General features: G+C 37.3%; 1 protein-coding gene across 10 annotated transcripts in view; it reads right to left on the bottom strand.

Moving 5' to 3' along the window:
• The window catches only part of CTNNA2 (catenin alpha 2), a 1,100,619-nt gene that overhangs the window by 236,909 nt on the left and 848,937 nt on the right, over nucleotides 1–14,773 (bottom strand). For all 10 annotated transcript variants that reach the window (XR_006200794.1, XM_042932824.1, XM_042932822.1 and 7 more), the window contains one exon: nucleotides 3,298–3,450. Coding sequence is in view for 9 of the 10 variants with exons in the window: in XM_042932824.1 (XP_042788758.1) it covers nucleotides 3,298–3,450 (153 nt within the window). In the remaining variant the exon portion in view is untranslated. The remainder of the gene's footprint in view (nucleotides 1–3,297; nucleotides 3,451–14,773) is intronic.

Below are 14,773 nucleotides of genomic sequence, written 5' to 3'. Positions count from 1 at the left end.
AAATAATAATGCAAATACAGATTCATTTTTACTTTTAATGTTTATATATATTTTTGAGAGAGAGACAGACAGACAGACAGAGTATGAGCAGGGGAGGGGCAGAGAGAGATGGAGACACAGAATACAAAGCAGGCTCCAAGCTCTGAGCTGTCAGCACAGAGCGTGACACAGGGCTTTAACTCATAAACGATGAGATCATGACCTGAGGTGAAACTGGATGCTTAACCCACTGAGCCACCCAGGCATCCTGACACAGATTATTTTTAAAAGGAGAATATTATATATAATTTTATGCCAAATAACTTGAAAATTAAATAAAAATAACAAATTCCTAGAATACAATTTATGAAAGCTGACACAAAAAGAAATAGAAAATTTTAATGGTCTTACATTTATTAAAAATAATTGAATCTGCAATGTGTAAACCTTTCCTCAAATAAATACCCAGGCTCAGGTTGCTGTATCGGTGAATTCCTCCAAACATTTAAAAAACTAAGTAATGGCAGGTTTTCTGCTCTTTTTTTTTTTTTTACTCTTTTTTTGAGGAAAAGCATAATTTAGATACCAACACTTCTGAAGGATATTAACGGAGACAAAAAAAAAACAAAAACAAACAAACATTTAATTGTCTCAAAATGTGCAGAAAACTTGCTTGATACAATTCTATATTCTTAGTGAATGAGCAATAAAAGGGAACTAAATCTGATAACATTATCTACAAGAAGTCTAGAAGAAACAATACAATTAGTAATAACACATTAAAATTTTCTCATGGAGATCTAGAAGAAACAAAAAAAGTCTATCACCACAATATCATACTGAAAGTCCCCACTAGTACAACAATGAGAGGAAAAAACAAGGTATAAGGATTGGAAAAGAAGAAATATAACTGTCATAATTTACAGACAGCATGATTGATATAAAGAAAATCCAAAAGGAAACAGTCAAACTTCTGGAATTAGTAGGTGGATTATCAAAGTCAATGGGTATAAAATCAACATATTAACCAAATTTCTCATATTATAGACACAAAAACTAAGGTCTAAAAAGATGCCCATTTCTATACAAGTACTTTTTTTTTTCTTTTCTTTTCATGTGTATTTATTTATTTATTTTAGAGAGACAGAGAGGAAAAAAACAACAAAACAAAACATGATCAGGTAAGGGGCAGAGAGAGGAGACAGAGAATATGAAGCAGGCTCTGGGTTGTCAGTGCAGAGCCCGATGCAGGGCTCAAAACCATAAACCATGATGAGATCATGACCTGAGCTGAAGTCAGACACTTAACTGACTAAGCAACCCAGATGCACAATAAGTACTTTCAAAATTAGAAAATTAGTGACTTTCAGCCCAGTGATCCAGCTTTTTTTTTTTTTTTTTACATGTATACATCAGCAATATAGCACTTGTTTGTAGGACATAACCTACAGAAATGTTTTTTTATTCTAGTTCCTCTCCAATCAGGCCAGTCCCACCCTAGTTCCTATATTATCTGGGCATGGAGACATTCCACAGTGCTGCTGCCTGCAGTGACCACTCAGGGGCAATAAAGGGAATAACTGAGGGAAGCAAAACAATGATTTTCTGAACCATGGGGTTCTGACTGACCTCAGCCTTCTGCTTCTGCCACAAGTTGAGGGTCAGGGATCACTCACAGTGGCTGGTCACCTCTACAGGGAATCCTACAGATGGGATGAGGGGAAATGGTGACTAGGTCCAGGGTCTATCATAGGAGAAGGGAGAATGAGTAGGCATGAGGGCTACTTGGGCTCACATTTACACAGGGCATCAAGTTTGAAGTTAAGTGTTATCTCAAATGAGGCTACATACAGGATTACGGAATGACACAGACAAGAATGGAAATAGGATATGTTTATCACACAACTTTGAACTCATGTCCCTTCTTTCTGTCCACAATGTCTACAACACATCATTAATTAATGATTTCTATAAGTTTTGCAATTATCTTGTAAACAATGAAGTTACATTAATGTGATGGTCTATCTCTATGTTAATACTACTATTTTATTACATATGAATATTTAAAACTTTTGTAGCATTCATTCGGCATTATTTCTTTTCTTCTTCCTCCTCCCCTTCCCACTCTACCTCTGCTCTTTTTTTACCTTCTCTTTCTCAAAACAAGGAAAGTCAACCTTGAGAAGACTCTGGCTTCCTCAATGGCTAAGTGAACTCCTGCAACATGTAGGTGGAATGTGAGGGGTGATGGAGTTCTTGACTTGCAGGTGGAGACAGAGCTAGAGAGATTGCCTTGATGTCATAAGTAGGTCTAATTTTAGTTCCAGGCTGGTGTTGCCTCAAGACACTGGGATTATGGAGGGAAGTTCAAGGGTTCAAGTGTTCCAATACTCTGGCCCAGGGTTTTGCACACTCAACTTGATGACTGTTGTCATGGTGAATTAAAGTGGGGATATACCAGAGTTTTGTTGTTGTTGTTTTCAAGTGCTTGCAGCCTGGCCCTGATAACTATTCCCTAACTTTGCCAGGATCTTCACCCCTCCTAGACTCTTTTCTTCAAGCATACACACTTTCTATTTAACATCTCTAAGTTTCTAGTCAGTCCACATCACTAAATCCAACCTTTGCCAAGCTTTGGTTTTCAGCTCCTAGATACAAGCAGCCTGGTTATCAGTTTACTTTCATTTTATTGGCCTTGAATAATATTTTTCCAATATTACATAGCACAATTCTGCATTTATAAAACAACCTCCACAGATTTCTCTAACACATAGAATATATTTACGACTCTGAAATTACACTCCTCCAACTGTCCCAAGATCTTTCATCAGGAATCCCAATATCTCTTTGGGAAAAGTGAGATGCTTTTTTCACTAGCATATAATGTGGCCAGCTAATCTAGGCTGAGGGGCATGGAGTGGAGAGAGGGATAAGGAGGAAAAAAAGGGAAGCATTTAAACCTCCATTCAGCAATTTTAATTCTATTCTCTCAAATCAAAGCTAGCATTTGGCACTTTGGAGCATCCCTTCTACCTCTTCTGCCTCAGCCTCTACCTATTGTTCAGGAAAATTAGCAGATGCATTCCAGAACATGTTTAGAATTGTGATATAGAGAAAGGAAGGAATACTGATAACCTGCTTCTGGTTAGCAGATGGAATCACGAGAAGGTTAAAAAAAAAAAAAAGGCAGCATTCAGGACTTTATTTCTCCAGGAAAACCAGAAAACCATAGAAGGGCTGTCTACTGAAACTCGAAAGGGAGTGTGTAGAGACTAAACCCATCAATAAGTTCTACTCTTCAGGCCTCTCCTGACTTACCTCCACTAGCTTGTTGGCATGCTCACGGAAAACTTGGGCATATTCCTTCACTTCCTTTTCGTTCCCACTCTTTGCAGCCTCAATGAGAACTAGCAAAGGGACGTTGGTTTCCAAGAAAGAATCAGATATGTGATCCATCACTGCTTTCCGAAGCTGCAGTAAAAACAAAAACAAAACACACACAATTAAGGAATAGAAGAATGGTATTTATGAGTCTATTACTCACTTAGCAATATGGATTAAATTACTGCCTGAGAATAAAAAATTTTTCTAAACTCTGCCCGGTTCTCATTATCCATGGAAATAATGTTTCAACTGTTTTTAATTTTCCCAGTGCTTATCGTATCAAAAGAAAACAGAGATGATTGATACACTGTTCTGAATTAACTATATTAAATGTTAATTTGAAAGTTACATATGTGGCCTTTAGCTTAATATATTATAGGCCCTCTCCTAAAGAAAGTCTTTTTTCCTCCTTCATTGGCCCAAATGTCTCCCTTCAGGAAGTTTTGAATCATGATATAGCTCAAGGACTCAGAACTTAGTTCAAGGCTCATTAAAAATGGAGAAATGTAGGCATCAACCAGCAAATGGGGACAGCTTTAGATAAGGGTTGGGCCTTGAAGCTACCCTTAAAATCTTACCGTTTTGCAGTAACCTGTCCTTTCTACATACATTATTTGACTTTGATAGAGTGAAAACATGAAACCTCTCATAATCTCAAAAGTGTTTCTGCACAAGTACTATGATGAGATAGTTGCTGTGCTCCAGAAAGAAGTACTTAGAATTATTCTTTAAGGTAAGTAAAAATAAACATATCCGAATATGTAACAATGCATAATTACATATCATTTCCACATTGTTAAAATGGGAAGCAGGGCAGCTGCATGAAAAAAAAGAAAGAAAGAAAGAGAAACTGTACCTGAATAATTACCTCAGTGCTGCTTTGTTCATGATTTTCAGGATGTGTACAGAGAGAAAACACCCAAATAAATGCAAGTGAAGATGGTAAACAATGTGTATGTTTTCCAAACAAATGTACCTATTGAGGAGTATTCAGGCAAATCTTTTAGTAGGGTGACACATGCATATCTATTATTGGTCAGAAGAAGGAGAACTTTGAACAAATTACAAATTTCCATTCCTTTTTGCACGAACTACTACAAGGTATGTATGTGTGCAATATAACTTAGTTTGGTTTACCTCTGAATTGGGCTTGGTATTTCACCATATAAAATACATAAAGCCTATGCAAAGTTAATATTAATTAGTTACTTATTTGGCAGCATGTGTTAAACTACAGCTCAGGAATAATGTTGGTTATGGGTGAGCTCATATATTCTGGATGCATACAATGTGGCAGATACTCAAGATCTTTACATACTACATCATTTAAATTTTTTTTAATGTTTATGCATTTTTTTTGAGGGAAAGAGAGAGATAGACAGAGCATGAGCGGTGGAAGGGCAGAGAGGAAGGGAGTCACAAAATCTGAAGCAGGCTCCAGGCTGCTATGCTGACAGCTCTGAGACTGACGTGGGGCTCGAACTCACCAAATGCAGGATCACGACCCGAGCTGAAGTTGGATGCTTAACCAACTGAGCCACCCAGGCACCCCAAGATATTACATCATTTAATCCCCTAAACAACACCATGAGATAGGGATGTTTCTTATATAAGTTTTTTTTTTTTTTCAAATGAAGAAAATGGGACTGAGAAATATGAAATAATATGCCTGTAATTATAAGGTAGCAAGTGGAAGAGCCCATGGCCAGAAGGTCTGAAGGGAAGAGTGCAGTGAGCACTTAAAATTGATCTGCCAAGCCTCTCTTCCAGGACAGAGTCCCACATGAAGGAGAAACTATTGGAAGTATAATCAAATTGAACTTGACAGGGGCAACAGAGGTAAAAGAAAAAGGCCCAGAGGAAGTGGGGAAGTGAGCAGAGAGCCAGGTTATATCACCAGCCAAGCAACCATATTTTTTAAATCAGACAAAATTAACAGAAGTGAGAGCTCTGTAAAGCTAGAATAGCTAAGTCCATCAGGCCTCTTTCTAAACCTTCAAGGAAAGTGAGTTCACATAAAAATGAACAACTTAAAATTATTAAGGTCAAAACTCATATAAAGTTATTATAAGAAAAATAAGAATAAGGAATATAATATTCCTTATACACAGTGAAACCATGCCAGAAACATATACTTGTAACACAGATTAAAACTGTAAACTACTATCTCAAATAAATTCAAATACACTAAAAAATTATATAAGATATTAAATAAGACATAAATTACAAAAAGAAAAAAATATATACAATGAGGTCATGAAACTTAAGAATTATAAATTAAAGAAAAATCTTTCTTTTAAAAAAAGAAGACTAAACAAGAATGAATAAATACAATAGCAAATGCCTTAAGAGAAATGGAAAGAGAAAAGAAGGAAAAAATTAAAATCCAAAAGAAATTCTTAGAAAAATATTTTAAAAGATTTAAGGAAAAGTGACAAATACTGAAGATAGACAAAAAAAAAAAAAAAAAAAAATCAGTATTTGGCTACCAGATGTCCCTGAAGAAGAAAAGCAAAACAGAAAACAAACGCTAAAAATCATAATTCATGAACACTTTCATATACATATAAATTACATTCTGAAAGAATATATCATGTACCTAGAAAGACTAATGCAAATTGTCAGGCAAAAAAACTGGATTCTAAATAAAAACAGGGGAAGAAATCCTTGTGTATTTAGACAAATAGAACAAATGGCTCATACAGGAAAGAAAATCAAATGATCATCAGACTTCTCAATAGCAAAGGTTTATGCCCGAAGAAAATGAAGTACTATAATTTAAGATACTCAAGGAAAGAAAATGTGAGTGAAGAATTTTACAGCCAGCAAAACTGACTTTGAAGAATAGAAGGCACAGACAAAATTTGATCACTGTGCAAGAACACAGAAAATATTGTTCTCGTGAGACTCTGTCAGAGAATCTGTTAGAGAAAGATCTTTAACAACCAAAATAACTCAGAAAACATCAGCATGAAACTGACAGTGAGCATTAGATATATACTTGTTTGTAGAACTAAGAATATATGATGTTTAAATGAGGGAGATTATCGTATGAAGCAGCTACATGGCTCTGGCAATGAAGATACAGTATAACACTGTAAACAAGAAGAAAAAGGGAACAAGATGTACAAAAATATTTTATCTGTTTTATGTAATTTTAATTATGGTGGTAGTATTACTATTAGTGTTCTAATACTATTGTGTTTAAAGGCAGAAGAAAGCAAACGATTAGTCATGAGAAGTTATCTCTTATCTCCTATGCTCTTGTTAATGAGGAGTAATGGTGTGTAAGAGAGAAGGTGAAATATAGAAGTTTGGGAAAAACCCTATATTCCTAGATCTGAAGAAGAAATGTCGATATGAACACAAGATTTTAAAACACACACATACACACACACACAATTTTCCAGTTCTGTCCAATGAAAAGGCCTAAAAACAATGGCAGCCCAATGGCAATGAACACTGTGAAATACAATTTTCCACTAAAACAAATCAGGGCTTCTTGCGGAAATGGCTAGAACTTTGAAGCTGAAATATACCAAAAGTCCTGAAATATCTTATTATGCAAAGAGTTATCAAAGACTACTAGGGTCATGTTAAAATAACTCAGGAGCCCCTCACTTGGCCAAAGATTACACATTTTGAACTTCACAAAAGATTAAAATTCCAGTGGATTGAAACTCATCAAATATATTTAAATACATGAGTTTATAATGACAACAAAACAAAACAAAACAAAAGCTGGTTACCTTTAGAGGCTGTCAAGGAACCAACTCATTTCTCTTGAAAGAATCAAGACTACATCTTGCCTTTCCTGTATGAACTGAAATTCCTTATGAAGAAACTTTATAAACTTACTCAACTTAAATGAAAACAAAATGATAGGATATCACCTAATAAATGATAGCATAATAATAATAAAGTGTGTCCATCACTTGATGGACATTTGGACTCTTTCCATAATTTGGCTATTGTTGATAGTGAACTATAAACATCGGGGTGCATGTGCCTCTATGAATCAGCACCCCTGTATCCTTGGATAAATTCCTAACAGTGCTATTGCTGGGTTGTAGGGTTGTTCTATTTTTAATTTTTGGGGGAAGCTCCCCTCACTGTTTTCCAGAGTGACTACACTTGTTTGCATTCCCACCAACAGTGCAAGAGGGCTCCTCTTTCTCCATATCTTCATCAGCATCTGTTGTTTCCTGAGTTGTTAATTTTAGTCACTCTGACTGGTGTGAGATGGTATCTCAATGTGGTTTTGATTTGTATTTCCCTGATGGTGAGTGGTGTTGAGCATCTGGTTGAACGTGAGTGTTTGTTGGCCATCTGGATGTTTTCTTTGGAAAAGTGTCTATTCCTGTCTTCTGTCCATTTCTTCACTGGATTATTTGGTTTTGGGTGATAAGTTTGGTAATTTTTTTATAGATTTTGGATACTAACCCTTTATCTGATATGTCATTAGCAAATATCTTCTCCCATTCTGCTGGTTGCCTTTTAGTTTTGTTGATTGTTTCTTCTGCTGTGCAGAGCTTTTTATCTTGATGAGTTTCCTATAGTTCATCCTTGCTTTTATTTTCCTTGCCTTCAGAGACATGTTGAGTAAGAAGTTGCTGTGGCTGAGGTCAAACAGGTTGTTGCCTGTTTTCTCCTCTAGGGTTTTGATGGTTTCCTGTCTCATATTTAGGTCTTTCATCCATTTTGAGTTTATTTTTATTTATGGTATAAGAAAGTGGTCCAGTTTCATTCTTCTGCATGTTGCTGTCCAGTTCTCCCAGCACCATTTGCTAAACAGACTGTCTTTTTTCTATTGGATAGTCTTTCCTGCTTTGTTGAAGATTAGTTGGCCATATATTTGTGAGTCAAATTCTAGGTTCTCTATTCTATTCCATTGGTCTATGTGTCTGTTTTTGTGCCAATACCATACTGTCTTGATGATTACAGCTTTGTAGTACAGGCTAAAGCCCAGGATTGTGATACCTCCCGCTTTTTCTTTTTCAACATTACTTTGGCTATTCGGGGTCTTTTTTGGTTGCATACAAATTTTGAGATTGTTTGTTCTAGCTCTGAGAAGAATGCTAGTGCAATTTTGATTGGAATTGCATTGAATGTGTAGATTGCTTTGGGTAGTATCAACATTTCAACAATATTTGTTCTTCTAATCCATGAGCATGGAATAGTTTTCCATTTCTTTGTGTCTTCTTCAATTTCTTTCATCAGATCTCTACAGTTTTCAGCATATAGAACTTTTACCCCTTTGGTTAGGTTTATTCCTAGGTATTTTATGGCTCTTGGTGAAATTGTAAATGGGAACCATTCCTTGATTTCTCTTTCTATTGCTTTGTTATTGGTGTATAGAAATGTAACCGATTTCTGTATGTTGATTTTATATCCTGCGACTTTGATGAATTCATGTACCAGTTCTAGTAGTTTTTGGTGGAGTCTTTTGGGTTTTCCATGTAGAGTATTATGTCATCTGCAAAGAGTGAAAGTTGGACTTCTTTGCCAATTTGGATGACTTTTAATTTTGTTGTCTGATTGCTGAGGCTAGGGCTTCCAACACTAGTTTAAAAAACAGTGGTGAAAGTGGACATCCCTGTTGTGTTCCTGATCTCAGAGGGAAAACTCTCAGTTTTTCCCCATTGAGGGTGATATTAGCTGTGGGCCTTTCATATATGGCTTTTATGATGTTAAAGTATGTTACTTCTATCCCGACTTTCATGAGGGTTTTTATTAAGAAACAATGCTGTATTTTTTCAAATGCTTTTTCTCTATTGACAGGATCATATAGTTCTTATCTTTTCTTCTATTAATGTGATGCATCACAGTGTTTGATTTGCAAATACTGAACTAGCCCTGCATTCCAGGAATGAATCCCAATGGTTCGTGGTGAATAATTCTTTTAGTATACAGTTGAATTTGATTTGCTAGTATCTTGTTGACAATTTTTCCTCCATATTCATCTGGGATATTGGCCTGTAATTCTCCTTTTTAGTGGGGTCTTTGGTTTGGGAATCAAGGTAATGCTGGCTTCACAGAATGAGTGTGGAAACTTTCCTGCCATTTCTATTTTTTTGGAAGAGCTTGAGGAGAATAGATATTAACTCTGCTTTAAATGTCTAGCAGAATTCCTCTAGGAAGCCATCTGGCCCAGAACTCTTATTTGTTGGGAGATTTTTGATAACTGATGAAATTTCTTCGCTGGCTATGGGTCTGTTCAAATTTTCTATTTCTTCCCATTTGAGTTTTGGTAGTGTGTGGGTGTCTAGGAATTTGTCCATTTCTTCCAGATTGTCCTGTTTCTTGGCAGGTAATTTTTCATAGTATTCTCTAATAACTGTATTTCTGTAGTGTTGGTTGTGGTTCTCCTCTTTCATTCATGATTTTATCTATTAGGATTCTCTCTCTTTTCTTTTTGAGAAGTCTGGCTAGGGGTTCATCAATTTTGTTTATTCTTTCAAAAACACAGCTCTTAGATTTATTGATCTGTTCTATTGTTTGGTTTGGTTTTTTGGATCCTATATTGTTTATTTATGTTCTAATCTTTATTATTTCTCTTCTTCTGGCTTTGGGCTTTCTTTGATGTTCTGCTTCTGGTACCTTAAGGTGTGAGGTTAGGTTTTGTATTGGGGATTTTTTTTGTTTCTTGAGATAGGCCTGGATTGCAATGTATTTTCTTCTTAGGACAGCCTTTGCTGCATCCCAAAAGGTTTGGGCTATCATGTTTTCATTTTCATTTGCTTCCATATATTTTTAAATTTTTTCTTCTTTAATTGCCTGGTTGACCCATTCATTCTTTAGTAGAATATTCTTTAACCTCCATGCATTTGGAGGCTTTCCAAATTTTTTCTTGAGGTTGATTTCAAGTTTCATAGTGTTGTGATCTGAAAATAGGCATGGTATGATCTCAATCCTTTTATATAATTTATTGAGGGCTGTTTTGTGACCTACTATGTGATCTAGTTAGGAGAATGTTCCATATGCACTTGAGAAGAATGTGTATTCTGCTACTTTGGGATGAAAAGTTCTGGATATATCTGTCAAGTTCATCTGGTCCAATGTATCATTCAAGGCCATTGTTTCTTTATCGATTTTCTGCCTATATGATCTGTCCATTACTGTAAGTGAAGTATTAAAGTCACCTACAGTTACCATTATTATTATCAATATGATTGATTATGTTTGTGATTAATTGATTTATATATTTGGGTGTTATCAATTTGGGAGCATAAACATTCACAATTGTTAGCTCTTCTTGATGGACAGCCCCCTTAATTATGATAAAATGCCCTTCTTCATCTCTTGTTACAGTCTTTAGTTTAAAATCTAGTTTTTCTGATATAAGTATGGCTACTGCAGCTTTCTTTTCACTTCCAGTAGCATGATAGATGGTTCTCCATCCCCTCACTTTCAATGTGTCTTTTGATTGGGGCATTTAGTCCATTTACATTCAGAGCAATTATTGAAAGATATGGATTTAGTGTCATTGTGTAATCTGTAGGTTTCATGCTTGTGGTTATTTCTCTGGTCCTTTGTAGTCTTTGCAACATTCTACTCAGAGAGTCCCCCTTGGGATCTCCTGTAGGGTGGTTTAGTGGTCATGAAGTCCTTCAGTTTTTGTTCGTCTGGGAAAGCCTTTATTTCTCCTTTTATTCTTAATGGCAGCCTTGCTGGATAAAGGATTCTTGGCTGCATATTTTTCCTATTCAGCACATTGAATATTTCCTGCCACTCCCTTCTGGCCTGCCAAGTTTTAGTGGAGAGGTCTGCTGCTACCCTTATGTGTCTAGACTTGTAGGTTAAGGCCCATTTGTCCCTAGATGCTTTCAGAAATCTCTCTTTATCTTTGTATTTTGCCAAGTTTCACTATGATATGCCGTGGTGATGGCCTGTGCTTGTTGAATCTGAAGGGAGTTCTCTGCACCTCCTGGACTTGGATGTCTGCTTCCTTCCCCAGATTAGGAAAGTTCTCAGCTATAATTTGTTCAAACCAACATTCTGCCCCTTTCTCCCTTCTTCTTCTGCAACTCTTATGATACAGATATTATTGTGTTTCATCAAATCACTTAGGTCTCTAAATCTCCCCTCATGGTCCACTGTTTTCTTATCTCTATTTTTCTTGGCTTCATCATTTTCCATAATTTTATCTTCTATTTCACCTATTCTCCCCTCTACTTCCTCCATCCTTCCTATCACTACATCTAGTTTATTTTGCATCTCATTTATAGCTTAATTTACTCAGAGTCCCTGCTGTCTTCTATGCTTTTCTCAAGCCCAGCTATTAGTCAGTCTTATGACTATTACTCTAAATTATTATTCAGATATATTGTTTATATCTGTTTTGAGCAATTCTCTGGATGTCATTTATTCCTGGAATTTCTTTTGAGGAGAATTCTTCCATTTCATCACTTTGGCTAGTCTTCTGTCTTTTACATGTATTAAGAGCTTGTTATGTGTCCTGCACCTGTGAGTAGTACTATATATAAAAAAAAGCCATACACTGTCCAGGGCCTGGCCTTTCAGGAAGTGTTTTTGGAGTGTGTTTCACGCTCTCTGTTGTTGTGACTCTGGCTGCTTTATCTCCCTACTTGTAGTAGTGGTTTGGACCTTCCACCAGGTGTGCTTTGATGTGTTCATTGAAGTAACCCTGGAAAAAATTTAAAAAGGGGTGGGTGGGTGGAAGAAGCCTTATCCCATACAAAGAGAGAAATGACAGAAGTGGGGGAAAACAAAGAGAAAATGACCAGGCAGAGTTTTGGAGAACCTATACAGCTTAATCCAGAGAGAGAGACAGAGAGAGGAAAATAAAGAAAGAGGAGATATAGAAGAAGTGTACAAAGAATAGATTAAAAATGTCTGCTTAAACAAACCAACAATCAGAATAGGGAAAGGAAAAAATAAGGGTAAGACATATATATATATATGAGGTCCCAATAGGTCATTTCTGCTTTTATGTCTCTTGACTTCAGAGATGTGTTAAGTAAGAAGTTGCTGTGGCTGAGGTCAAAGAGGTTGTTTCCTGTTTTCTCCTATAGGGTTTTGATGGTCTCCTGTCTCACATTTAGGTCTTTCATCCATTTTGAGTTTATTTTTATTGATGGTATAAGAAATAAGAATTGACCAAGAATCAAATCAGAAAATGCAAAAACACTGGACCGATATCTGATAGTGCCTTGGAACAGGTGGCTGTGCTGGTCTGGAGGACGGGCTGTCTGGTTGGTCAGTGTCAATCTTGCTCTAGTAGACACACAGTTACCAGGCATGGAGGGGCACAGTTTGGTGCAGGCAGGTCGCGCCTCCGCTGAGGGCCCACTATCCTGTTCCATGAAGCTCCACCATGTTGGTGATGGGGAAAAAAATGGTGACACCTCAGTCTCTCCTCCCTCGACGAGGTGCCCCAAACCACACTGTTCAGGCTATCCTCACAGTGCTGTGCGGGCATGATTGGGCCGCTTTGTCTTGCTCCACAGTCTCCTGTGCTTCCCAGGCGCTCAGCTGAGATTCAAACCCTGATGTCTTAAAGGATCCCACTCCACCCCACACCAGTTCTGGGGTAGTGCCATCCCTGCCCAGCCAACAAAGGGCCTCTGGCTGGCACCTACAGGGTCTTTTATCCTTGGAGAGGCAGTATACTTTCTTACCACAGCACTCAAGGAAGGAGAATGCTTTCTCCCAGTGTGCCTCTGAGCTTGCCCAGAGCTAGCTCCCTTCTCTCCTCAATGCGTGCACACAGGGCAGCGCACTGCAGTCCCAACAAAGCCACACCACCCTGGATTGTCACTCCTAAGGCTGTCTGCAAGTTAGAGACTGACTCTCTCCATTTTTTTCCATTCCAGGTCTGTGGTCCAGAGAGGTTTTCTCTTGTCCAAACACAATCCCACATTTTCACAGCCTCTCTTTCTCTTCCTTTTGTCTCTCTGTGGAAGGGGATTCCCCCCCCCGGGTCTGTGCCTATGCTGCCGATTTTATTTCTCCCAATTTGCAAGCATGCACCTCTATCCTACCAAGCTGTCTCCATGGGCCCCTGGAAATGTTTCTGTCACTCTGTAGCCCAGATTCCTGGAATTCCAAGGCTTCTGGCCTAAATACTGCTGTGTTTGAGAGATAAGGAAACTTCAGGTCCCCCTACTTCTCAGCCATGTTGACTCCTCCCCTCATTTTGAAGTTTATTACTTGGTCTGCCCTATCTTAACTAGAACACATTGAAAGAGATTTCCTTTTCTTTCTTTCTTTTCTTTTTTCCTGCTAACTCTGCCATGTTTAAGGCTGCCATTCCTTTCTCAGTCCCCTCCTACTTAAAGGGTAGACCACAGGCCAGCATAACTGCCAATTCATGGGAGAAATGCAAACCTTAGGCCCCATCCCATACCTGCATTTCAATCAGAATCTTCATTTTAATAAGATGCCTACATGATTCCTAAATACAATATAGTTTGAGGAGCACTGCCTTGGAAGACCTATTGTATCAGTCAAGCTCTTAGCTGCAAACATTAGAAACTAATTATGGCAGATTCAAGCGGAAAGCCCATTCCACTAGTTCAAAGAAGGGACAGAACTCAGAAATGTTAGTATACCTTGTGCCTTTGTGTCATTAGCTTTTGATTCAAAGTCTTAGGCAGATGCACCTGATTTTTATCTGTGTGAAATACAGACTTGAATCCTGGGTCATGTGCCAACACCCTTACCTAGCTGCAATGGTAAAGAAAGAAGGTGTTGGGGAAAAGTGTTTGTGCAAGAAGGATACTGGCCATTGGCTTCTTATCCAAAAATTCATATAATGAGGAGTTCCCCAAACACAGGAAAGGAATTCAGAGGCTGACTCAAAAACAAAAATATGGCCAATAAAGAAAAGATCTGGTAGAATAATAATGCAATTACTCAAGCATGAGCAGAAGGTGTAAAAAATAGAAACACTTAAAGGAAATAATTAAAGATGCAGGGTTATTTACAAGGAACAAGATCAGAAACTATGAACTAGGATAGGAATGGAAAGTATGCTACATTTCCTTTCTATGCCTATACCAGACGTGACTAATCAATCACAGCATTCTTTTATGCTGAGCTCAAATACTATTTCATAATCTTCCTCAGCACAGGTAGCTAATACTAATCAATCCTATTTTTCCTATAGTGAGAAAGCTTTCTTTGCTGAAATTTCCCCACAATTTACATCTTTTTGCATTCTAGTCTTTAGGAAGAATTGTTTGTGCATGTTTGAGCAATCCACTGCCATCCTGACTTTTAGAAATAAAAGTTAACATCCAAGTGTCTAGGCTGGGCTGATGAGATTTAACAAATATTTCACTGCTTGACATCTGTCTTGTCATTTAGACAGATATTTATAAAAAGCTTGTTAACAGTATTAACTTCTTCACTAGAATTTTGTAGGCTATACAAACCAAGGTCAAAT

The sequence above is a fragment of the Panthera leo genome, chromosome A3 (genome assembly GCF_018350215.1).
Source record: "Panthera leo isolate Ple1 chromosome A3, P.leo_Ple1_pat1.1, whole genome shotgun sequence".
In the NCBI taxonomy this organism is placed as follows: Eukaryota; Metazoa; Chordata; class Mammalia; order Carnivora; family Felidae; genus Panthera; species Panthera leo.
This window is presented reverse-complemented; position numbering and strand designations above follow the sequence as displayed.